The sequence below is a fragment of the Pseudopipra pipra genome, chromosome 21 (genome assembly GCF_036250125.1).
Source record: "Pseudopipra pipra isolate bDixPip1 chromosome 21, bDixPip1.hap1, whole genome shotgun sequence".
Taxonomy (NCBI): domain Eukaryota; kingdom Metazoa; phylum Chordata; class Aves; order Passeriformes; family Pipridae; genus Pseudopipra; species Pseudopipra pipra.
Window position 1 is genome coordinate 6,921,450 of NC_087569.1, and position 26,004 is coordinate 6,947,453.

General features: G+C 43.3%; 1 protein-coding gene and 1 long non-coding RNA gene across 2 annotated transcripts; one reads left to right on the plus strand and one right to left on the minus strand.

The window, feature by feature from the left end:
• The first annotated feature begins 3,463 nt into the window (after positions 1-3,463).
• Positions 3,464-7,123, plus strand: LOC135425538 (uncharacterized). The gene is made up of 4 exons (XR_010435622.1): positions 3,464-3,560; positions 6,014-6,051; positions 6,138-6,200; positions 7,042-7,123. It is a non-coding gene; the product is annotated as an uncharacterized LOC135425538 (long non-coding RNA).
• On the minus strand, positions 6,981-26,004 carry UNC119 (unc-119 lipid binding chaperone). The gene is made up of 5 exons (XM_064677908.1): positions 25,803-26,004; positions 15,853-15,966; positions 14,823-14,925; positions 13,580-13,752; positions 6,981-12,533 (listed from the first exon to the last, which is right to left on the minus strand). Exons 1-5 carry the CDS (start codon positions 25,918-25,920, stop codon positions 12,421-12,423), a joined length of 621 nt encoding a protein of 206 aa, XP_064533978.1. The 5' UTR covers positions 25,921-26,004; the 3' UTR covers positions 6,981-12,420.

Consider the following 26,004-nt stretch of genomic DNA (forward strand, 5'->3'; position numbering starts at 1 on the left):
CTGGTGCACCAAGAACCCCCAGAGCTGGGCAGGACCACCCAGACCCTCTCAGACTCCTCAAACTCAGTTACACAACTTCAGCCAACAGCCATGCTGATGCCAGAGGGAATTCTGCACTCCACAACCTACACCTTCCAAGACTTTTCTGGATAAGACTGTCTCCATTTAGAAGCCTTTCACTGCAAACACCAAACAGTTGTGACACAGATCGACATTTTCAGAACCCTGAGGGAGCAAGATGCTCAGTTCTCAATGACTTTCAATCACTATTTGCATCAAATTCTTGTTAAACCCTTTTTAAACTCCTTATAGAAACCCCTCCCGAGTAGCACACAATGAACCACACCATGGCCAATGTATAGAACAATATAGGCCTTTGCAAGATATTCCCATCAGAATTAACAACATTCCCAATATTTTGTATTTGGCAGAGGGAGACAACAAGAAAACGCATGAGAACACACCAGACAAAGAGCACTGGGATAGTTCATTGCTCCAAAAACATGGCAAAATTGTAATAAAATATTTATGATTAGAGCAAATGCATGGCACGTGAAAAAATCCATCAAAACTGACAGTATGAATCTGGACAACACGTTATCAAGCTGAGATAAATATCTGCTAAAGGAATTCCAGACTTGCGGATTTTAAAGCAAGAAAAGCTAAACTTCTTTTTCCATGTTAAAGATTTATAATTTATGGGCATAGCAACTCATCCATGATTTGTTAATTCCTGTGTGTCACTCGTATCCTCTACGGCCTGTGACTGACAGGCACGGCCATTCCCTCAGAGGCACCAATATATTCCACACTTGTGACCACACACATGATCACAAGCTGGAAGGGGAGGAAGAAACAGAGGAGAAATCTAAGTGTCAGATGGCATTTTATATTTTTCTTGCTGATAAGGCTCTGAAGAATGATCAGACATAGGGAAGAACATTTTTTTTCCTGTGTTTTGCTTGAATTTCGTGACATGCTGTATCCACACAAGAAAGGCTTGTCCCCTCTATATAAAGTTATTTATCTAAGCACCCTAAAGTATTTTCTCCAATGCATTCCACATTTAATGGAATTAAATTAATGGTTGGACATTTCACAGAAGTTATAAGATGACTTTTATTAGAAAAGAGTCATGTTTAAAACAAACAAACAAACAAGACTGCAAGTTATTGAATAATATAAATTGTCTGGGTTTGGGTTTCCCTTCCTGCTCCACTCCAGGCTCCTACATCTGGAATTTTATTGTCTTGCTTCAGTTTAGCATTAGTAGTTTAGGTAGAGACAAAAAAATCCAAAACATTGAAATATGGGTCCATGAGGAAAGAGTTATACTATACATTACAATTCTGGAACGATTATTGAAAAAAAAAAAAAAAAAAAAAAGAGAAAGCTAACAAATACATTAATTGATCTACTTTTATTTTATATACAAGAATAACCCTCATCTTGTGCAATCCTTATTTTTTACTTTTAAAATAACTTTTGACAGACTGATAGCACATCTTCTGAGAGCTCCTAGAGCTGGTGACACCTTACTTTGTACCTACCATAAAATAAGTATTTTGCACACACTGCAAATCTATTTCAGACACATTTGCATTAAATTCCATTTTAAGTAGCACTCTGAAAACAGAGGGAGAAAGGAAGGAAAGAATGAAGTTTTCCCAGTCCAAGGCTAATGGTGTTTGCTTAATCAGCCTCTTCTAAACACATTATGCAAACCTGTCTAGGAGAAAAAAATAACCTTAAGTCTAATTACCATAAAAATATCTTATTACCAAACAGAAGAAAGTGCTCACTGCTGCCCTCTCCAACATATGATTAGGAAAAATTTGCATTCTAAAGTTTAGGATTTATTAATTTAACCTTTTTTTTATTACATGTTTAATTTAAACTTCAAAAAATTCAAATAACAGTTTATATTGGAACAATGTTTTGAAGCTCTTTTCTCTTGTAATGGTCAATTTGGACATATGACAAGACTTCTGGCTAAAGTAAAGATTTCTGCCTCCCCTGTTTTCCTGTTCTTGTTATACAACCATCACCCCTGAACATTCATTTGCTTTTGTTGAGACAGTTCTCAGATCCGTTCATCTCTCTGCTCAGTCTTTCACACCCCTGGCACAGCACTGAGCTACTTAAACCCAACAGTTATTAACAGGAATTATGGAACAGATAAACCACTAAACATCACATCAGTTTTACTTTGCATCTCTAGCTTCGTACACAAAGCTTGAAAAGTGCAACTGACCTATTGGCACTTTCACATAAGTCTAAATTACTGTCTGGAACAAATATTTGGATTCCAGAATTTAGTTTACCAGGACTGCTGCTTCATTTTTACACTTCAGACATCCAGATCTGTGTATAAATGTTTGTGTTTAGAATATTAAACATCGAAACCAAAAAACACTTCACAAGCTTTTTCTGACCCACTAATCCATTTCTAGTCTAACACAAACAAACCCAAAACACTAGGTAGTGGAAGAACTGTCTGGTTCACCATCCATTCCCTCCCTACAATGACGTAACAGGAAGCTTTAATGAAGCATTTCCCATGCGTGGTCACAGCACAAATTTAATGTAGAACTACTAAAATAAGGAATGGTGGAATTAGTTCATAGAACAAAATTTAAATGCAGTCTGTTTAGAAGCAGAAAAGTGCCTTTTTTTTTTTTTTTGGTTCAAAGAGACAAACAGGCACAAAGAATATTTGTTTGCATGGAAAATACTGAAATTACTGAAAATTATCAGCACGTGGGATTTATTTCCCTAGGGGCTCTCATTCAGCTAGTACATAAAAAATCTCAGGTACCAGATATCAATGTAACAAATGTTAACAGGACTATGAACTGCAAGATCCCAGCAAACAGCCACCAACATGACACCATCTCCCTCACAGGGGTGAGCAACTTCAGCATTTTATAATGATGATTTTTTTGCCTTTTGTTATCACAGAATCACATAATGCTTTGGATTGGAAGGGACTTTAAAGACCATCTCATTACAACACTTTCCACCAGGCCAGGTTGCTCCAAGCCCTGTCCAACCTGGCCTTGGACACTTGCAGGGATGGGGCAGCCACAGCTTCTCTGGGCAACCTGTGCCTCATCAACCTCACAGGGAAGGATTTCTTCCTCATATCTAATCTAACCCTGCCCTCTCTCAGTTTGAAGCCATTTCCCCTTGTCCTGTCACTCCAGGCCCTTGTCCAAATCCCGTCCCCAGCTCTCTTGTTGCTCCCTTAGGTACTGAAAGGCCACAGTAAGTTCACCCCAGAGCCATGTTGCTGCTCAGATGAATGGAAGAATCCTGCTCTGAATCGATCCAGTTTTGACCTGGGTAGAGAAGAGGCCCAGTTGAAACCATTAAAGATTTATTCCTGACAGAACCAATTAGGCCTGGCTGAGCAGCAAAGACCTTAATTAGTCACATGACTCAAATTCCTTACTCACGCAATTGGCACCAGGAAATTAATTACAGCAGCAGCAGCCCAGGCAGGGCAGATGGATTGTGATTGTCATGAGGGGATGCACCAAGACCCACTGAGAGCTCAGGTAGAAGCACATCGGTCACAAAAACACTGCAGAAGGGAATTCACATCATTTGGATGAACAAAGAATTCAAGATCTTTCTCCTCAGGAAGCAACTGAAGAATTTAATTTCAACCACATGAATAAGCCCAACGTGTTTGGGCCTGTTGGAGGCACCAGGCCTAAAGGATTACTTAAGGCGTTAATTATACTTACCCTTCCCTCTAGACCAACTTTAAAACATAAAAAAAAAAAGATGGAAAAAATATTTTGTACCAAATATCCAGTTAATCTAAGGAGAAAACCGTGATGCTTATTTGGCATTAAAAGCCAAAAAAAAAGTGCAGATTTTTGCTTTGGCTGGAAATTATCTTTCTCATTTTCACATATCTTACAGAAATTTAAACATTGGCCGAAATAATAGTTTTTAAAGTTATCTGAGTGGTAACAGTTGTACTTGTGTTTCCTCCAAACATCTTGCCAGCCAACCACAGGAAGCATATCCATGTGTTTGTCAGCTGCAAAGAACACTTCTGCACTGTCATTTCAAATTTAGGTTGTGACCAATGCCAGCTGATGAATTCCAGTGGGGGAACATCCTTTAAATGTGAGATCTCAGTGCTAAGAGAGTCTTGTGTGTCTAGGGCAGAGAGTTTGATTCCTCTGAACTTACACTCAGGTCTCTGCACACACTTTAATTTTAGGGGTTATAGTGAACCCTCTGTTCTCCTGACTTATGAACCTGTACAGACATCAAAGCAGTCAGCAGGCTTAATTAGACACTTAATTATAGATCAGGGTGGTAAGGAATGCATTTGGGAAATAAAAACATGATTTTCAAAGCCAGCTGAATGCCAGTGTGGAGAGTAACATTGGCAGAACGATGGTGCGCAGTGCCCTTCACATCATTCATAAAAACAGGCTTTGGGGTTGAGCTTTGGTTTTGGTGGTTGGGAGTTTTTTAACTAAAAAGAGGTTCTAGATAGTTCTAGCTTTCAGGTCTGGCACATTAGCACCTTTCATAGGTGAAACAGGGTTTGTACACCCACTTCTCCACTTGGCTGCGTGGGCAAGGAAATGCACTTTACCGGTTTGAGATTCTACAGAAAGCTTTACACCTGACTGCCAGATGTTCCCCTTTCCCAAGCTTTTCTACTCCAGTTTTTGCCTTTCCTTCACTGGATAAACAAAAGCTACACACACTTCTATAGCCAAGGAAGTGCAAGAAGTAGAGCTGTGAGCATAACTGTGCCAGCAAAAACAGTAAAACCAGCAAATCCCAATAATTTGTCATCTGGAATAACTGTTTTATAGATAAAATAGAAATATTATAAAATATGTACAGAATTATAAAATGGTTTGGGTTGGAAGGAACCTTAAAGTTCATCTCATTCCATCCCCTGCCATGGGCAGGGACACCTTCCACTATCCCAGGTTGCTCCAACACCCATCCAACCTGGCCTTGGAGACTTCCAGGGATGAGGCAGCCACAGCTTCTCTTGGCAACCTGTGCCAGAGCCTCACCACCCTCACTGGGAAGAATTTCTTCCTTATATTAATCTATCCAGTTTGCTATCCCCCTTTTCTGATTCATCCTGTCATCCCACAGGAAGAATTGAAGATGTTTAGAACTCTTCTCTCCCATCTGTGTTATCTTTCTTTCATAAAGTAAATTTAATTATGTGTTTTCTCTATTGCTGTTTGGAACTTCCCTGTTTTTATTTCTTGCTACTTTCATATGCAGCTTCATTAACATGGTTTACGCCCTCCACTAGAATAATTAAATTATTTTTAAATAACACAGGCCTTTGTTATTTAAGGTCCCATGTCAGTTTTCAAAATAATGGCTGGGAATCATCCAACTGCAATTATGCTCTACCTACCTAAATTCTCTTTGTAGTTTTAATTAAAATACATTATCCAGTATGATTTCACCTCCTATTTTAAGTTCTTGTACAGCACTGGTTAAGGAAAAAAATTATCTCTGTAAAGCAATTACTCCTTTTTGTGGACTTAAATAGGGAGAATAAATACTTTCGGTTTATCCTAGCATGCAATGAGAGACTTCAGTAATCTCTAAAATAAGATACATTGTCTCTACAGGGAAAAATTGAGGAACTTGGAGTACTTTTATCACTGAGAAGTGTTCTTCCTACAAGTAAGAAATGTTAAGGGAAAGCAAGTTATAGATAGATGAATGCCCTTGAACAATGACAAATAAAATAGAAACATGGGGTGAACACTTAAGATTTGCCACAATAACTAAGCAAATGCCATAAGAAATAAGAATCTGAGGAAAAGCAGAGAACATCTCCAGGATGATTAGGCATATTTATTAATAAATGAGGCTGACATACCAGCTAAAGAGGGGGAAAAAAAAAAAAAAGAAAAAGCATTGATAATGTAATATATTTTTGGCAGACATTTAACACTGAGGAGTTTCCACAGGAATAAAATTTGGATTTTTTTTTTTTAAGGTTCTTTTCAATCTCAGAAGATTTCTAAGCAAGTCCAGGTAATTATACTTGAGCATGAAAATCAGAGAGCTTAACCTGCCTTATTAGATTTACCAGCACTGATTTTGCTCTCTCTTCTCTTTAGGTATTCAGTGAAATCAGCATCAAGAATTCTAAGAAAATAGACCTGATGCTTCCAGTTGTTCAGGTAATTCCAAGAGGAAGTTTAAGCAGGAGATAACATCTCATCACAGAGAACAGGTACAGGCAAAGCCTCTGATTTGGGAGAGCTTGTAAGAGAACTGATGTCAGACTCAAAGTGTATCTTCAGCTGAAAAAGTCACATTACAAACCTGTGCTCAGGTATCCACCTCACCTCAGAGCTCAGTCCAAGTGTTTCATGCAGCTCCAAGTAATAATCCAAAAGGTAAAACTTTGGATTAATAAATTTCTTCCTCAAATTTCAGCACACACTGCGGGATCCTGTGTTATTAAGGAGTCCCCAGTAATCCTGTGGAATCAAAATTAATTATAGAAGATGTTTTCAAACAAAAACATTCTACTTCTTTTCCTCTGAGAGTTGGTAAATTGTTCTGCTCACAGAGAAATACAGAGATATTCCCAGGAATTTCTGACTGAAATATCAAAGTCATCAAGGTGGAATTACCCCAATACACCTCATTACAGCCTGAGCAGCTGGTTCCATTAATGTAATCAATATTAATTTCTTTTAATTACACCCCAAGATATTTTCCCAATCTGAAAGCTGAATCCCATTTAAACACTTTTAATGTGATGGTTTTACTCACATAACAACCCAAACCACTGCAGAGTTTCCCCGCGTTTACAACCACCAAAAAGTGAAGCTGGTTACATACATTTGCACAAAGCTGGACTTCACATATTGATGGAAGGGATCTGAAATGAAAGTTTGAATGTTTTTCGTGTGCTAATATAAATAATCAAACAAAACAGACAATCACCCTCATTTCTAGGATCAATAATTTATTTCTTTTTTTTTTTTTTTTACATTTTGCAATTTGTTACAGGAGAAGAAACACTTGCTAACGGATGTGACATGTTTTTGAACCATTTTCCAAGGTAATGGAAAAAGTTAAGCATATTCCCTAGTATGCACATTGATGACTAAGCTGCCAATATGAAATCAATTTAAGCAAGTGCAGTCCCTATTTAATCCTTGTATAAATTAATTTTAGGACTCTCCTTCTCCTACAGGAAGACTAAATTGTAGCATCTAATTTTTTTTTTTTATCCTGAAGTCTCAGTCTTTGCTCTCTCTACACATCTATCTGCAACAAGTCAGTTTAGGGACTGAAGCCAAAGCCACAGAAGTGGATTCCGTGCCAAGGTTCCTTTTATTCCTGGTGATCTACTCAGTTCCTTACTGTCCCAAAGGGAAACAAAAGACTCCCAGTTTTCTGAAAACCAGATTCTCTGCACGACAGTGCATTGCATTGCCACAGGATGGGCCACAGTGGATGTTCTCCTAGCAAACAAATCAGGTAACTAACAAGTACAAAGAATTAGAAATTAACTTGGTAAAAATGCTTCTAACATTTTCCCAGTGGTGTATTAACTAGAATCCTACTTTCATTCCACAAAAAATAGATATATTTTTTTATAAATACATTTTAATACAGACAACTCTGCTGCTATGCCAAAAAAAGTCAATGTCACATTCAAACAGGTTTGCTGGGTGTATTAAGATACAAGCAGACATCACAGCAGGCATGAACACAGGGCTTGGAGGGAGGCTACAGACACACAAACACCATTTCACCCGCTGGGTCACACTGACCAGTGACATAGAAAACAACTGAGCTGCAGCGTTGAGACCTAGAGCATCACACTCTCCAAATACTTCAAATATTTCCATGTACAGAAAATGATACGAACTGTGAATGACATTTAATGTTAGTATTGAAACACTTCCATAAATTTAGGTAGTGCTTATGCTGGGGGTATAGAGAAGAACCACGAAATGAGGCTCCCAGCTGACTCAGACTCAAGAGAAAACCCATTTACACTTACCATGGCCTTGAATCTCTTGGGTCCAAATAGCTGAAATTAATTCTTTTCCTGTCCTTGTCCCCCTCTCCCCTCATTTTTCCCCCCCCACAAAGAGTCAATGCACATAAATCTGCCCAGCTTTTGTGCCATACATACACATTTCTATTTGCTCCCCCACACCTCTATTAACAATAGCAATCATCTCTATAGTTTCCTTCCTAACCAGATCTAATTAAAATTGAGCTGTTAACCATCTTTTGCAGGTTATGAATAATTAATACAGCATTTTTATAATACTTATTAAGTATAGCTGTTGGATATTAGCATTTTCTTACCTTAAATAGCCCCCCATCTTTGCATGACTAAGAGTTCTCTATAATTTTTGTTATGAAGATTGGAATTTATTTTTATGGGTCGATATGTAGCACTATTTCTCAATATACCTTAACAGTCTTTTCTCAAACTGAAGGTATTGGAAGTTGGTAGCCTGCATGTTTCACACACAGCCAGCCATCACTGTGACACTCTACACAGGATTTTGGAATGAAACTCAAACAGAGGACAGAGATGGAAAACAGCATCTTACTGACCTGCTCAAAAACAAGACACAGAGAGAGATTGTGAGCAAGAACTAAACCCCAACACATTGTTTTCAAACCTACAGAGACTTCCCACATTAAATTAAATAAATAAATAAATTCTTCGGAGTCAGGGAGAGTGGATCATTCAGTTATTTCATAAATGTCACCACAGAGAGGATAATTCACAGAAACAATTTTGGCTTTTGCCACAAAAAAGTTTCTAGAATTTAAACCACAGTTGATGTGTTAATTTTAAAAATAAATTGTTCTCTTCCTGCCACGGAAGTGTGAATAAATAGAGCATGCAGCATGGCAGCTCACCACCAATGTATTACTGCTGCTTTTCTTAAAAAAACCTGACATTTCAAGGGATCCAAGGCTGACAAAGTGAAAAAAATGTGTCGAGTTATAATTTCCTTGAAAGAACGTGTTGAGCTATAATTTCCCTGTCTCTCAGAAAAATTATGTCACTATTAGCACTCACAGAGACTTAGTTTCTTTTTCCAAGATTAAGTCACTCTGTAAAGCCCACACATAATCCCATTTTATGACAGGAAACAGCCAGGCATTATTAGCAGATAATCTTGGTTAGCTCTTAGATGTTTTCTTTCACTTTCGGAAAGTCACATCCTGAATTGCCAGGCTGGCTTGTTAAAATAGAGCTGCAGTGCTAATTAAAGCAACGTTTAAAATGGGCCCAAGGAAGAAAATAAAAGAATTCTTTTTTTCCAGAGCCATTACTTGGTGATTTCGCAATGAAATTCCAAAGTAAACCCCAAATAATTAATATTAAAATAGCAAATAATTAACTAGACCAGGAGATTAACAAATTCTTCTGTGAACAATGCTGCTAAGATTTAATTTTTCAACCGGTTCATAGTAAGAATCAACTGCCAATTTAAGGGGAAAAAATGTGGGTTTCACTTTACAGCTTATCTGATTCCCACAAGTTTGTAAAGACTGTGGATGCAGATGACCTTAAAGAAATGCTAACAAGGCGTTTCCAAGTAAAACAGGGAGATAACAGTGATAACTGCTCCAGTGGAACACAGGAAAAAAGCACCTTCATTACACTTCCCACAGAAAGTTTTGTTATTTGTCATGGTTTAAGAATCAGGATTTGTTATTTGTAGCAAACTCTGGGGACTTTTAAAACAAGTAAAATTCCTCCAACTTTACCTAAAGCTACAAGAGGTTGAAATTAATTTTATTGAAAATGTCCAATCTTTGTTTCTGGTTTAAAATATTCCTAATAATACTAGACGACAAATTGACTCAGTAAAGTATCTCCTATATGATTCACACCAAATTTTCTGTTAGCCTGGAATTACTGCCCATGGAATCTGAATTACCAGATTTCAGGAGATCAGCAGCAGATTGTTGTGTTTAACCTCAAACCTACCCTAAAATACAGTGTCAGAAAGTCCATCCAACAACACACTGCCCTCTTGGGGACAGGGTGATTTTCTCGTGGTTCTTTTATAAGGGGCATGTCTACCACTCAAGTTTCCACTGACTACAGTAATATTTTTATGGAATTATTTTGGTTTTGAAGTCCAAAATCTTAAAAGGAGCAGAACATGACTACTGCAAGTGGCAACAATGTGCTGTACAGAGAGGAAACTCTGTACAATGACCCAAGGGTCCACACCAAAGCACAACTAATCTCACCAAGACATACTGAGATGTATATTTCCATATTAAATATATGGCTGGTTATTCTGGGCAAGTACCATTCCTAACAGTCTTTTAAAAATCTTATGCACAGAAGTGACTATTATGAACAGCAGGTGAAAAATACCACCAAAAAACCTCTGTGCAGGGTGCTAATTACAAACACACATACTCTCTTCTGTCTCTAAGTCAACATATTTTCTCCTTCAAGAGTTGAAACAAAATTCAGAAATACTTAAACTTGCAAAATGTCATTGTATATATGGCTAGTTTAACAGCCTTGATGCAAAAAGAAAAGGGGGAGGAGGAATGACAAAATTTTTGAAACTATTTTCACCTTTAGTAATTATTGTGCTGTAAAATCAATGTTCAGTAGCTCAGAGCATTATACAAATAAGGAGAAAATTCTTTGTATCTCTCAAACAGATCAGTCAGCCATAGGCTAGCTGTATGATTTAATACAGTAGAGACAAAAAATAGTGATAAATACAAGTCTCATTGTGATAAGAATTACTACAACTACTAGTTGTGTAAAATCAGTGAATTTTATATACTTTTGTAGCTACCAAGCTTAATAAAAACTCTGTGCTGTAACCTAAATTCACTGTGTTTTCTTTAGAAAACTGAATCCTCTCTCAGAACTCAAGAAAGCCATGCCAAATACAACCTGTGACACATTTAACAGTGACAACAACCCCAGCAAGAGCACAAAAACCTCCCTGTTCTTGGGCAGATGGCTACACTTGGAACCATTTGTAGTCCTGTCTGACGTGGGCTGCGACTAAAAAGATGCTCAGCACAACTGGAAATGGTATTTTATAAAAATTATTACAATCACACCTATCCGAGGCTAACATAGAATGTTCCACTTCAACTCACAGAATTAGACATGGAGACATCAAGTATTTATAGAAATATCTACAAACTTCAACTGCCTTTTTTTTTTTTTTTAAAGTATCAGTGAACTGACCTTTAGAGTAGGGGTTTCATGACAACAGGCCACCCCATACTGGTTTATTCTTGGTGTTGCTACTTCTTGGGCAAAATTGGTCTTAAACTTCTTCCAGAGTCTGAAGAGAGAGCTCTTGCTAAATTTTTTTCCTGTGCCTTTAAGTTGTACATTATTAGACTGTTTCACCTGTACTAACTATCGATGTGAAACATTTTTAACAAAGGGAAAGCACTGTCATAACATTCTTTAAATGCAGATATAAATAGAAAATTGGAAATTCCACATACTCCAGCTGCCATAGACAAATGAAAGTGTTGCTCTAACAAGCAGTGCTGAAGCCCTTATCTTGGTATTGAGCAGAGATGAAAAAAAAACCAGACATGGAAATGTGTAGCATGAATAGGCTGAATGTTAGCTATGTGAAAATGTTAAATAAAGCTAAAATCCTTCCATTTTTCCTGATTATTCTGCAAAACCTGAAATGAATGGAAGGTACTTACGGAGATTCATAGACCCACAATGCTAATTTACCTTCATCTGAAATGTGAAAGGACAGTACCCAATTAAAACAGCTCTGTCATTAAACTACTGGTCTTCATTGTGAGTTTCGGCATTTCCAGGATTAAACAGAACATTAAATAGAAGGACCAAAACTAAAGGATGAAATACTTATGGAGAGAGCCAATCTAAAGATGAAACTTGTCTTTGTGAGATGCTATGCTCGACATTTTTGACGGGATGGACAAGTTAAATTGGCCTTTGAAGCACTGACAAAGAGAAGCAACCAACCAAACCTGTCTCTGCATCCATCCACTCACGTGGTTTCTCTGATTACATTCTTTGGGAAAGCAATCATGTCCTAAAAGATACTTGAGGGCGAGAACACAAATTCACAGAATTAGGGCAAAATCCCCCAGGTCCCACAAGGCCATTTTCGAAGCAGACACTTAAAGAACTTAGGGAATTGGTATCCAAAGATCATTCAGCCTAAAGTTCTGAAGAACTGGGTCTGCTTCAAAGCTCAAAAGAGATGAGACCGGCAAATTTAGTCATGAAACTCCTACTGTGGCAAAGAGTCCTTGGTTTTGTGGATCCTTGTCCAGTTGACACTGCAGGCAGCAGAACTGAAGGTGTTGGTATCCCTGACGACTTCCATAGGAAAGGGGAGGCCAGCGCGGCCCATCCTGCGCTCAAGGTCCTCCACTGTATGAATAATCTGCCTTGTTGTGCATCACGAGCTTGTTGTCTACAAAGTAGAAACTGTCCGACTGTGTCTCGTAGGGATGAAGGATCATCTCTCGAACTGCAGGGGGTAAAAAAGGACAGAACAAGCAAAATTAACAGTCACACTGCAGATATGTTCAGGAAACACAGGGTTTCAGGCAGGTTTCGCAGAGTTGCTCAGACAGCAGCAAACTCTTCAGGTGAAAAACCCAAATGGGAACCAACCCAAACTATTTGCTGACAGTATCTTTAAGACAACTCAAACACAATCACGGAATCATAGAACCATGGAATCATTTATGTTGGAAAAGCCTTCTAAGATCATGAAGTCCAACCACTAACCCAGCACTGCCATGTTCACCACTGAACCACAGCCCCAAGTGCCACATCCAGACATTTTTTTCATCTTTCATCCCTGAAGAATACTTTCAGAGATGAAAAATGTTCATAATCCAAATACATCAAGGCACCATAAAAGGGTAACTGCTCCACCTAACCTCAAAACGAGATCACGCTACAGTTTCCAGGGTTTATTTTGCTGGTTTTTTTTTTAAAAGAAAACCATGATTAACAGTGAACTCAAAAGAAATTTGCTCTGGTCTGATAATAAGCAGGCAGCAAGTGTCTCACTGTATTTTCTACAGACTGTAATATTAGTGCTGACATACACAATTAGGGGTTGTAAAGAATAAGATCACACAGATTTAGTGCTTGTGCTGTTGTGTCTTGGGAGAGAGGAGAGACAATAAAAGTTATGTTCATACTAAAACCTCTCAAGCTCTCAATATAGCACATCAAACATTAAAACAGAACATAACATTTAAGTCATCCATTTATTGGATGCCTTTTTAATCCCATTTTTTGGTTGTTTTATAACACAATTATCTTTTTTCTCTCGGATATGAAGCTTCCTTTTTACGAATTAAAAAAACACACTAAAAAAGCAACTCTGGTGGGTGATGGGATGCAAGCTACCAAAAAACAAAATCAGTGTAACACAGATCTAAAAGTATGAATTATTCTACCCAACATAGCCTTTTTATGACAGCTTTTAAAAAAGGGCTCCCCCAAACCACCTCAGATGAACATCACAGTGTGATAACCCAGAAATGAAAGCGAGCTTACTGAGATCCTCCGAGAGCTGGGGGAATTCATAGATGTGCTCACAAGTGTTTTTACTGCTGGGGATGCAGAAGCCAAATTCAAAATCAAAGCTTTTCAGCAGCTGATCGCGGAAGTAGTGCCTCTCAATCATACGGAAATTATTAATGGGTTTGTCCCCTACTGTGAATTCCACCCTGAAAAAGAAGGGTGAGATTGATGTGAGCTTTCTTGCCTAAATAAGATTTGCACCATTCCTGAAAAGTAGAAGAGAGCTCTGAAAAAAAAAAAGAAAGCTAAAGATACAAATCCACGTCACTAACTAAATTATCATTTCCTCTTTTCATTAAAGCCTTCTACAGGGACACAAACACAGCATTACAAACCATAGTTTATACTATATTTTCCTTCTTTTTACTCAAAATAGAGACAAGCAAGACAATTCTTTAGGTGTCAGATTTTGTGGTGGTTTACTGAAGGATGCAAGCAGCACTGCCAGACACGGCAAAGGTCAAACATGACCTCATCATTTCACATGTATCTGTGGATCGATGTTTTTGGGGGAGTGCAGTGTGGAAGCTGAAGACAAATCTTCTGAAGCTGGCAGGAGCCTCTGACTAATAAACTTATAATGCACAGAAAAGAGCTGGAATATAAAATCATGGAATGGTTTGGGTGGGAAAGGACCTTAAAGACCATATAATTCCAAGCCCCCCTGCCATGGGCAGGGACACCTTCCACTAGACCAGGTTGTTCCAATCCCCATCTAACCTGGCCTTGAACACTTCAAGGGATGGGGCAGCCACAGCTTCTCTAGACAACCTGTGCCAGGGCCTCATCACTCTCAAAGGGAAGAATTTCTTCCCAATATCCCATTTAACCCTGCCCTCTGTCAGTGTGAAGCCATTTCCCCTTGTCCTGTCACTCCAGGCCCTTGTCCAAAGTCCCCCTCCAGCTCTCTTGGGAACCCCTTTAGGCATGGGAAAGTGCCCTAAGGTCTCTCCAGGGCCTTCTCTTCTCTGGATACTCTTCCCACCTTATTTTGCCCCTTTTAGCATCAATCTCTTCGACACCATTCCTGAGGTAAACAAACAAACTACAGGGATGGAGAAAGCGAGGCATCCAGCAAAGAGACTTGGAGACCCTCACGACAACAAAAGATCCCTATTACATCAACTTCCTGACAGGATCAAAATGGAAGAGGCATTTTCTCTAGGATTTCAGCTGCTTCCTGTGCTAGAACAAGCAGCAGAGGGGAGTTACTCACGTGGCTCCCACTTGCCGCAGCCTGAGAAAGGCCGGGGTGAACTGATAGCGAACGAAGCGTCCGGCGTTGGGGTCCACGTCCTTCCTGTCATTGTGCTCACGCTCTGGAAAAGGGCAAGGCAAACCCTGTCAGAGTCATCTCAGAAACAGAAACCCGGCGAAAATACTCGTGATCACGTTACTGAGTAACATAAGCCAGGAAACCACCCTGAGGAAGCCTGATGGTGAGCTCACCCTCCTCCTGTCCTGAGGCATCCACTGCTGGTCACTTGGAGATGGAGTACTGGAAGATGGACCTTTAGTTTGAGTCACTGCTCACCTTCTGAAGTGATTCACTGCTCCTACCTCAGATCACGACTGCAGAGTGACTCTGAACAAGCCATCTCCCCTTAGCATGTCTGGTTTGCTACCTATAAGCTACAGAAAACTTCCTCTCACCTGCAGGAAGGTGGGGAAGGGTTGTAAGAGCATAATCAGGAAAAAAAACAGTTGCCCTGGGTTTTTATTGCCACCAGCAACAGGTAACACTTGGATGGTTACAAGCACCATCTAAAAATTCAGAAAAAAAAAAAAAAAAAAAAAAAAGGAAATTTTCAGTTTGTCTAATTTGCCCAATTGACAAAGTTTCTCCCTTTTGGAAATATCATTTTCCTGGGTCCTTATTGAAAGATGTTAAATTAACAGCAAAACTATTCACGGGGGGGGGCACAAGCTGATGAACAGCCAAGAAACAACCACACGGTGATCTCCTGCTCCTCCTCCTCTGCTTCTGTTTACAACATCCATCTGTCCTTTCCCATCACAGATGGCAACCGTGAGAGCACAGCAGCAGTGAGCTCTGCTCACCGTGCTGGTACAAAGAGACACCTGAAAAACATTTCTGCTGCAAGCTGGCACTCCAGCCCTCCTGCAGTCAAGAGCATCTCCTGTTTTTGGGAAATGTACAGAGTAAAAGGAGTGGGAAAAGGCAAAGGGAAGCAGACACCAGCATGTGTTTGTTCATGAAAATGTTATTTTGTGTGTGCACTCACCTGAAGCTGCTGGCTTGGTGATTTCAAACAAGACTGTGCCAGACTCCATGTCCCGGATTTTAAACCTGGTGAAGTCTATCTTGTAAACATTTTCCTCTGGAGTGCACAAATAATCTGCAGAGGAAAAAAAATTTGAATGAAGGCTGCCCTGAAATACCAGAAATTTCTAGCTGTTCTCTGGAGGCCACACAAGCAGTGAGAGCAGCCCAAATGCATCCCCACTACTGCCCATTTTAATTCAAAACTGATGTCTCTGAAGAGTCTAATTTCTGAATGCCCTACTCGGACAGGACAGGGAAAAGGCCTCTCTCCCCCATAGACCCAGAGGTCATCACCTTTTCCCAACCCTCTGCCAGCAACTTCTGCACCCATTTACTCCCAGGGTACTCAGACTAGTCAGCACCTCCATCAAATCCCAGCCTTTCCAATGTAAGAGGCTTTGCCTGTTTTAAAAACTGCCCTGTGGCAGAATGCAAGTGCTAAGCAGCTTTGGGAGCACTAAGCCGACTGCACTTAACTGGAACAGGAGTGTCCTCCCTTGTGTCACCTCCCTGCTCCAGCCCTCTGCAGACAAAGGGTGGCCTCTGCTCTCCACTGATACTCATTCCACATAAGGACTTGTTTTCCTCAGCACTGAAAATGGCATTGAAGCCTTTCCCTGTATTAGGAAAACAGGGAGCAGAGCCCATCCCCACTTCCAGCAGAGTCAGTGTCTTTGGGAGAAAATCATTACAGAATCACGTCATTGTTGAGGTTGGAAAAGCCCTCTAAGGTCACCAAATCTGACCATTAACCCAGCCATGTCCACCACTAAACCATGTCCCCAACTGCTACATCCACATGGCTTTTGAACACTTCCAGTGATGAGGATTCCACTACTAAACCCCCATGGATTTAGCCTTCAGCCTTGCTGTGCCCTGAGCCAGCTCCTGGCATGGGAATCAGCCTCCTCCCTGGGGAAGGAGCAGTGGTGCCTCATTTCCATGCACATACAGCACAGATTGAAAATAGCTCCAATAACTTACTTTATCCTGACAAACCTAAATAAATGCTGTATGTAGACAAGTCAGGTCAGCTTTCAAACAGATGCACATCTGCTTGATGTAGGAGACTGGTTTTGGAGGTTCCAAGGTGAAAATAACACTTTAACATTCTAATTCTTAGCACTTTCTCAGCTACTAATTCCTGCTGTTAATCTGAGCTAATCACTTATTTCTGTCTGCTTTCCTATTTCTGAAATTCAAATACATCCATCCACCTTGGGCTTAGTCACTGACTACATAAAAACAAGATACAAGTGCCCAGAGCTCAGATCTGCCCATGACAATCCAGCTTCAGCACAGGTATAACAAATCCTGGACTGCTCTGAGCGACTGCTCCTGGGCTGCTGAGCATGAACATTTTCCTAGAAGCCTTTTATTCCTTCCAAATCTCCATAACTTGGGGAACTCTCCAAGTACACTCAGTACAAGGAACAGAGGTGTTAAATGTCCTCTCTGGACAGTTTTACTGCTCGCCAACATCCCCATATGGCGAATGCTCAAAAGAATGCCCAGAGAAGTTACGGATGCCCCATCCCTGAAAGCGTTCAAAGCCAGGTTGGATGGGGCTTGGAGCAACCTGGTCCAGTGGGAGGTGCCCCTGCCCATGGCACAGGGGTGGAACGAGATGACCTTTAAGGTCCCTTCCAACCCAAACCACTCTGAGATTCTACAATTCTATAAATGGGCTTTAAGAGAGAGGACAGTGTTCAAAGCATCCCTGGCATTTGGCAGGGATTTTCCCTTCCCTATCAACACAGCACAAGGAAAAACTAACACCAGCACCCACACTATCAGGCAAAACAAGCTAAAAGCTCAACTTTTCTACTACCACAAGAAAACACCAGGCTGGTTTTTGGCCAAATAGCCCAAGAACTGCACAGAATTGTCTTTTCTGTCTTTACCAGTAGCCAAGAAGACGGGACAGACATTTAAACCAAGCCCTTGCCTTAAGCCCTGATGTTTAGCATTCCTCAGGGAGATGTCCTGCAATTACACTGTGATTTTAGGCTCTGACACATCAGCCACCCAAATTCTTAACCCGTCCCACAACTTCCCAGCTCTGGGCAGCCACATGCAAAATACAAATTGATGGAAGCAGGCACAGCTTCCCACAGTCCAGCTTTGCCTCCCTGGGCCTGTGGCCACAGGCTGCTTCCTGGGAAGGCAAGGGGCTGTACAGAAGAGGGGGCAGTCGCCTGGGAGCCCGGGACACCTTCCCTAGAGCACGCGGGCAAATCTGAAGCCACGTTTGTCTGCAAGTTAATTATTAAGTGTTTTTACTCCTGCAGAATTCCTGCCCATCCAGCACCATGGCAACAGCTTTATCCCCCTTCTTGGCAGCAGCGTTGCTGCAGTAACAGTGTCCATGACTCATCTGGAGCAGAGGAGAGCCAAGCAGAGCCTCCAAAGAAGAGTAAACCCCGGGTAGAATCCCCACCAGGCTCCTGCTCATTGATGTTTGCACCCCTACACTGCATTTTCCAACTCTTTTTGCCCCGAAAATATTTTTTAAAACCTTTTTTTTTTTTTTTTTTAATCAACATGTCAGGATACAACTGGATGACATCCGGGAAGCTCAGCTGCCAGAATACTGCAATCAAGTGTTTTTTCCTCTCCTGGCAGTGCCCAGTCTCCTAGAAGGGAAAAAAACCAGAGGAATATCTATTCCTCTCAGTCTGTATTATATTTGTTTCTGCTATTCCTGTTCAAAAATCAATCAAAGTAGCCACGTGCTGGTTTTTTCCCCACACACAACAAGAGCCTGCGGCTACACTGGAAGGTCTTATTGGGAATGGGCTGCTTGCAATTGGCAGATCCTTCTGCTTAGCTGAGCACTGTCAGATTTGCTAATCTCATCCCATACTTATTTTTAAATTACTGTAGGGCCCAGTTGCCCACACTTTCATGACTCACTTAAATGTATCATTTGCTTTCCTTATCCTAATTCACCATGGCCACAATTTGGGGAAAGAAGGCAGCATCCATGGTTATTTTAGTTAGGCATGAGGCAGCTCAAACCCCTGTGGAGGGGATCGTTACAAGAACGGTAGGTTGGTTTCTCAGGACAGAATATTTCCTCATTTCTTCCACTTCCCCTGAAGCAGGTTGTGTTGTTTCCCTACTAATAACCAAATAATCATGGTATGTTCCTGACCAAGCCTTCAGTACTCACCTGATTTAGGGATGACAGAGCACACTCTGAGCAAGGGATAAAGGGACAGACACAGCAGCACTGCCCTAGGAAACCCATCAGATTGGCTTTTGTCTCAAAGTACCCACTGCAAAAGCAGGTCACAAAAGAGGAGCATTTCCTACTCCTTCCTAAAGTCCAGGGAATTGCCATATCCCAGACCTCCATCCCCAAACTATTCCTGGAAATCATTCACCAAGTTGAACTTGATCTCAAAGGAAACAGCAAAGCCTTGAAACCTGCCCAAGCCTAGCATTAGCAGCCACTTCTCATTCACACATCACTACTCCTGCTGGTGCCTCTCCAGCTTCTTTCCCATAATCTCTGGATCCTGCCCAAAGATCTGCAACTCCCCACTATTAGAGATGGTTTTTATCTTAATACCTACTGTGGTTTTGAAAAGTTTGGATCACAGCTAACAACACCATGGTGGTCTGAGGAAGCAGCAGAGGTGATTGACTTCCTGAGCCTGGCTCAATGAGTTCCTTCATGAATTCTCCTACTCCCTTCAGAGGAAAAAATTATTCCAAAACCACCCCAAACAGTTCAGAGGACTCTAGCTTTTTTCTCAGACTCAGTGGGTGCTCCTTCCCTGTTCCAGTTCTGAGGTGGTACCTCCACTGCCTAATCCAGAGAGGAGCCAGTTCTCATCCAGGAAACCCTCCTTCCATCCCAAATCCAACCAAAATTGCAAACTAAACCAGCAAAACAGCCTAGACAATGCCAGCAGGCACTGCCTGTGAACACTGGCACATCCTGAACCCTGGTGCATATTTCTAGGCATGTATTTTAACAGCTGGTGTTACAGAGGAGCACAAAAGGTGAGGGATAACACAGGGCTAGATAACACAAAAAGAAAGCTAACAAAGGCACTTTCTCCTCTGGCCTTCTTCCTATTGTTCCAGTTACCCAATGGATAAGATTAGGTGTTTGATCCTCATCAGAGAAAGCTAAAATCAATCCTATATTTTCAAATTTCCTTTGCAACCACCCCACTAGGCACGTTTTATCAAGAGAAGTTTATGGGCAATAGGGTTCACACTCCTTGTTGTGCTCTTTTCAAGATCCCTTCCCCTTCTCTGCAATCAGGAGAAAGCACGTGTCCCCTCTCACAGACACCATGGATATTTCTGTGGTGCTCATCAGAGTCTAAGCCCAGATTGGGTAGCTCCTATTTTAAGACCTCAAGAGCCCACAAAGGAAAGCAGAGTGCTCCTGGGGTAAGAAAGAACTCAAAATCTGGTCTTGAAAATGGGTGTAAACCAGGAGATGCTGTACAAGAGACTGATGGAAGGGTAGTGACTTGAAACAGGAATTTCTCTCCCCAACACAGGCAACAACAAGAATTTAGGGAATGAATGAGAAGGCTCCTGCAGCTATGCAGGTCTATTTCTTAACATGCATTAACCAACAAGGTCAGGAGCTATTTTGAAGACAACTCCCAAGACCTAAGCCAGGTATAAGGCAAAGACAACTGCAGAGGAATTGCCAGGAGCTGGAGATTAGGAGATTATCAGATTGAAGAGTCTCAGAAGGAAGCGAGCAAAAAATAGCCCAAACCCTGTGAAGATGCCAAGCAGTGACGCAGGACACAGTGCAGGACCTCGAGGGGAAGGCAGGGCAGGTTCCAGGTGGTGTTGACACACCTGCCCAGACGACAGGAGGTCAATTAAAGAAAAAAATAAACTACTTCCTTGTCCTTTACCTTAGCAGTTCAAGTCCTGTAAAACTAAGCCATCCAGGATCCAGAATCCACTCCATTTCTAGAGCCATGGGGTTTGGTAACCAAAGACTGGGGGGGTTACTGGGGAGGGAGGCAGCTGCCCTCCCATCTAGCTCTGGAATTAGGCTGCTGCGATGCCCCAGGGGAAAAATCCTGCACTAGAAGGATCCCACAGGGGTTTTTCCACAGAAGCACATCTACTGACCAACACTGTGAACGAAGCAGAGGGGTGCAGCCCAGCAGGCTCTGAGCTGGGGCACTTTCCAAGGTCCCCAGAGCCCCTCAAGTGCTGAGTTCTACTGCACAGCTCACCAGGCTCTGCTTTTTATGGCAGCCTGCTCATTTCTTTTTTTTTCTTTTTTTTTTTTTTTTAGCTAGAGCTTTCCAGACTTCACCCTCTCACAATTAATTTGATCACAGCCCTGCAGGCCTTGTTAAGGAAGGATGGAGCTGTTCTTCCCCCACCTCCAAAGCATCCAAACACTTTTTCCTGCCCCCTTTTCATGCTGATTGCACTCAAAGTCTGAAACCACGTGCACAACATTAACAAAATCAGCTATTTTTGCTCTTACACAGGGCTGAGCCAAAGCCATCCAGTTCTGCCCAGACTCCTCTGGTGGATGCCAGAGTTTCCCCTCTTACCTTTGCCATTTCCACCAGGGATGGCCCAAACCCACGACCCCGGCAGAAGGAGGAATCCTGTGACACACACACACACACACACACCATGTGTGCTGCCCCTGAGAATCTTAACAGCCCATATTGTATTGTGAGACTTCCAAAAACACCCTTCATCTACACAACACCCCAAGCCACGCAGCATCACACAGCCTTGGAAAGGTTCACAGCCTATGTGGGGGTGCTGAGGGAAGAGTCATGGAGAGAGCAGCTTGGCAGAGCTCTGGGATATCACTCTGAGACAAGAAATCAGCACATCAAAACAGATCAACACATCACAGCCCTGGACAAGTCAGAACAGTGATTCATTAACATCCTCACAAACACCCGCAGCTCGTCAGAGCTCCTAATAAAATACATTCTCCCAATTAACTGGGGAGGGAAGTCATGGTCCAGGAGCGGCTTTGAAGATTGATTCATGCACATCTGCCTCACATTCCTGTTAATGCCTCTCTCCCTGTGTACCCTCCTGGTCCTTGCTTACCCAAACCCTATGGCTTTAAAAATGGATTTGATCCTGGCTGGTTCAGCTTTACAGGACTTGAACTGCTGAGGCAGAGGGCAGGGAAATGGTTTATTTAGCTTTTTGGTTATTTGACTACAGGGAAACTGGTATGAAAGTCACACAGGAAAGGTCTACTCTGCTCAACCCACTGAGGCAGCCAAGGCTGGCCTTTAGCTAAAGCTGCCTAGAGAAGTCTCAAAGAAATCCCCAATGACAGCTCGAGGAAGAGATTACTTTCAGAAATGATTATGTACGTGTTCCTTATTTAAAAATAAGGTTTGTTTTGAAATTGTTTCCAAATATATAATCCATTATTTAACCCCTTGGTTCGCTAAAATAAAATCAGCTTTAGAATAAAACCTAAAATGCACGATTTAATCCTGTATTACAGACAAAGTGTGCAGGTGATAAGCAGGGCAGCCTCAGAGGATAGAGCTTGTCTTTTGTTACGTATCTGACTTCCCTGATCCTCTGGTTGCTTCAGTAATTAATTACAATTTGAACTGAGCTCTGCCCCACTCCTTTACTAATCTTAAATTAATCACGTCATAAGGCTTTTCCGCTTTTTCTGACCACAGTTGTGTGAGCGAGTAACAAATCTTGCTAATTGCAAAGGAAATGCTCCACTCGCCTTACACCTGATCCAGCTGGAGCAGCGCCAGAGCCAGCCCAGCCAAAAGGCCCAGATATCCCAGGGCAGCATCCCAGAACTGTCAGGCTGGACCCCCCACATACCCAGAAATGTTACGGGCCTGGAGATGCTGGAGAATTTAATATTGAAAGGACATAGCATATGCAGGGCAGTTTGCACAACTCCTCCTTTAAGCTTATTAGAGGCACGTTAAGAGCAGAGCCCAGCTGGCTCCCCTGGCTGCCCACAGACAGGGTGTCCTGCCACAGAGCCACATCCTGCATCACCACCCTCCCAGCCCCAGCCATCTCACATTTGGTCATTTGTCAGCTGTACCTAGTGAGAAAGGAAAGACCAGCTGTGCTTCCTGATGGAAAGATTATTAGGAAGAAATTCTTCCCTGTGAGAGTGGTGAGGAACTGGCACAGGTTGCCCAGAGAATCTGTGGCTGCCCCATCCCTGGAAGTCTCCAAGGCCAGGTTGGATGGGGCTAGGAGCAACCTGGTCTAGTGGAAGGTGTCCCCAGGGCAGGGGGTTGGAATGAGATGGTCTTTAAAGTCCCTTCCAACCCAAACCATTCTATGCTGTAGCTAGCATTCCACCTCCCCTCACACAGGCTGGCAGGCCTTTCAGAAACACACAGGCTACTCATGGCATAAGCATCCTTAAAACACATGTTCCTGTGGTACCAAGCCCTCCTGAAGCAATGTTAAAACATGTCCAGGCCACCCCAGGACCCTGGGCAGGACACATCTTAACTACACAGTCCCTCAACAGCGCGAGCTGCCGTGCCACTGGCCCATGAGTTTGGATAAAGATGGATTATCCTCTATCTGGAAAAAGAGAGGACACCCAGGGCACCAGGACATTTCTGCTGCAGCCCCACCACCAACTCCTCCTTCAACTTCAAACTGTGTGAAGCACCACAATTTTGGGCATCAAAGCCAGAATTGTTGCAACAGGGTGTGGTGTCTGCTCCGACTCAGCATCTCCAAGGGGAGAGGTTGGGCCTGGGGCAGCCATGAGCTCTCTCAGCCGGTCCTTCCTCTTCCCTGCTGCTCAGAGCAGAAGAGTGGAACAGTTTCACGTTGGTATTTTTGGCCATCTGTTTTTAAGAGCGTGGAAATGAGAAAAGGTCACAAAATGCCCCAAATAATCATTAGGTGTTAAAGACGTGAAAAATATTCTGGTATCTTTGCTCCCTGTTAAACCCACCAGGTGGAAAAGTGAGCTTGAGAAGGGGAGCTGCAAAGCATTCCCAGGTGATAAGATACCATATGCTCAACGCAGATATGTTGTTTACCTGTATCCCCAAATCCACATGGAGGATTTCAGGTGCAGTTTGCTGGCTTCCATGTACTCAGTAGGACAGAAAGCATTTCCCCTGGGAGACATGGGACATCCTCACAGTGCCTGGCTGTTGTTTGACATGACCCATCTGCACCCCTGCACTACCCTGGTACCAGCAACTCTCACAGCAGGAGGGGAACAAAACATTTTCATGCATTTCACATCTTCCCTGTGCTCCAGAGCGTGCTTCCCCAGGGTTGGAAGATGCAGAAAACAACCACCTCTGCTCCCAGCCTGGCTCAGAAGTCAGGTTGACCAGATCAGCCTTCTCTGTGCCCTGGGAATGCAGATGCTTACCAAGAGCCATGCACCATGCACACTGATGCCACATGAGGTCTGCACACCCCAGGAGCAAGGGTGCAGGGAGGCCCTGTCCTCTCCAGACAGCACTGATGAGGGTAGGGACACACAGGCTACCATGAAGTGAGCACACAGCGCTTAACACAGCTTGGATTCACCATCCAACAGCAGCACCTCCAGGGATGCTGGCAGGATGCTTCAGTGCCTGCTGCATGGCTCTCCCTGCTACAGGCAGGGGATTTCTAGGCCTGGGCAGTGAATCACGCTGCTGCAGCCCAGCACAGCAGCTTGGCTTGGAGAAGGGGACCCAAGGACCCCACAGCACCAGCAGCCCCTCTCTCAGAGGAGCCTCTTTAACCCCTTCCTGAGGGCTGACACCACGTCCCCTCCCATCCTGCTCACACACGCAGCCCCACAGGGCTGCCTGCACGCACCAGCACCCACAGCCACATCCTTCCTCTCTGGGGCTTGTCACACCCCACAGTCCTGGCCTGTGACACAAAACCAGCTCTGATACCACATCACAGAGTGCTGTGAGACACAGGGGAGCATGGCCAGACCCCCAGCCCCCTCCTCCTGCCCAACCTGCCACTACTGAGAGACAACCTAAAGGTCCCAGGACATGTAAAAAGGTCTTTTTGGGGAACCAGGGCAAATTGTCCCTGGGCATCACTAAGACCAGGCTGACCTTAGGCACATGTGTTACTATGGAATGGGTTCTCTTGAAAGGGACTTTAAAGATGTAGTTCCAACCCCCTGCCATGGGCAGAGACACCTTCCACTAGACCAGGTTGCTCCAAGCTCCATCCAATCTGGCCTTGAACACTTTCAGGGATGGGGCAGCCACAGCTTCTCTGGGCAACCTGTGCCAGTTCCTCACCACTCTCACAGGGAAGAATTTCTCACTAATATCTAAACCTGCCCTCTGTCAGTATGAAGCCATTCCCCCTTGTCCTGGCCTTCCCCCAGCCCTGCATGCTGCTATCCCGGCAGGTCCATGGCAGCAGACAGTCCCAACTGAGCTGTTCTGCCAAGCACAACAGACCCTCCAGTCACACACTCCCACCCACCAGCCCCCAGGATGCTCTTAAGACCAGAGGTACTACACTGGGGAGGGAGATCCTGGAGGAGGGGGGCTGAAGGATGGGCTGCAGTGAAGCCCCCCATGCTGTGGCCAGGGATCCAGCCTGCTCCACTGCTGCGGGCACAGGGGGGGGGGGCTTCACTTAGGGCACAGACACAAGAAAGGGGTGATGGGGAGAGCAGCGAGGAGCATCGACCGCATCCCTGGGGTTGCATCCCCAGCTCCGGGCATCCCTGGTCCTCCGGTGGTACTCAGATCCCCGGCACAGACCCTTTCCCCTGCATCCCCAACTCCTTGTCCCCAGGGGAGAGGGGGACCGGCTCTCCCTTTCCCCCCGGGATTAACCCCCTCGCCAGCCCCACGGGGACACGGTCCCCATCCCCTGCACACCCCTCGGCTCCCCGGTACAGACACCCCCCCCCCCCGCTCCATCCCCGGTACGCACCGCTGGTGACCCGCTGCAGCCCCAGCACGTCGTCGGGCCCGATGAGCGCCTTTCGGCCCAGCTCCTCCTCGGTCCTCGCCGCCGCCGCCCCGGCCCCGCCGCTCTTCTTCACCTTCATGGCCCCGCCGCCGCCGCCGGTGTGAGCGGCCCCGGCCCCGGCCCCGCTGCGCGCCGCCGCACCGGGAGGGGCATCGCCATCACC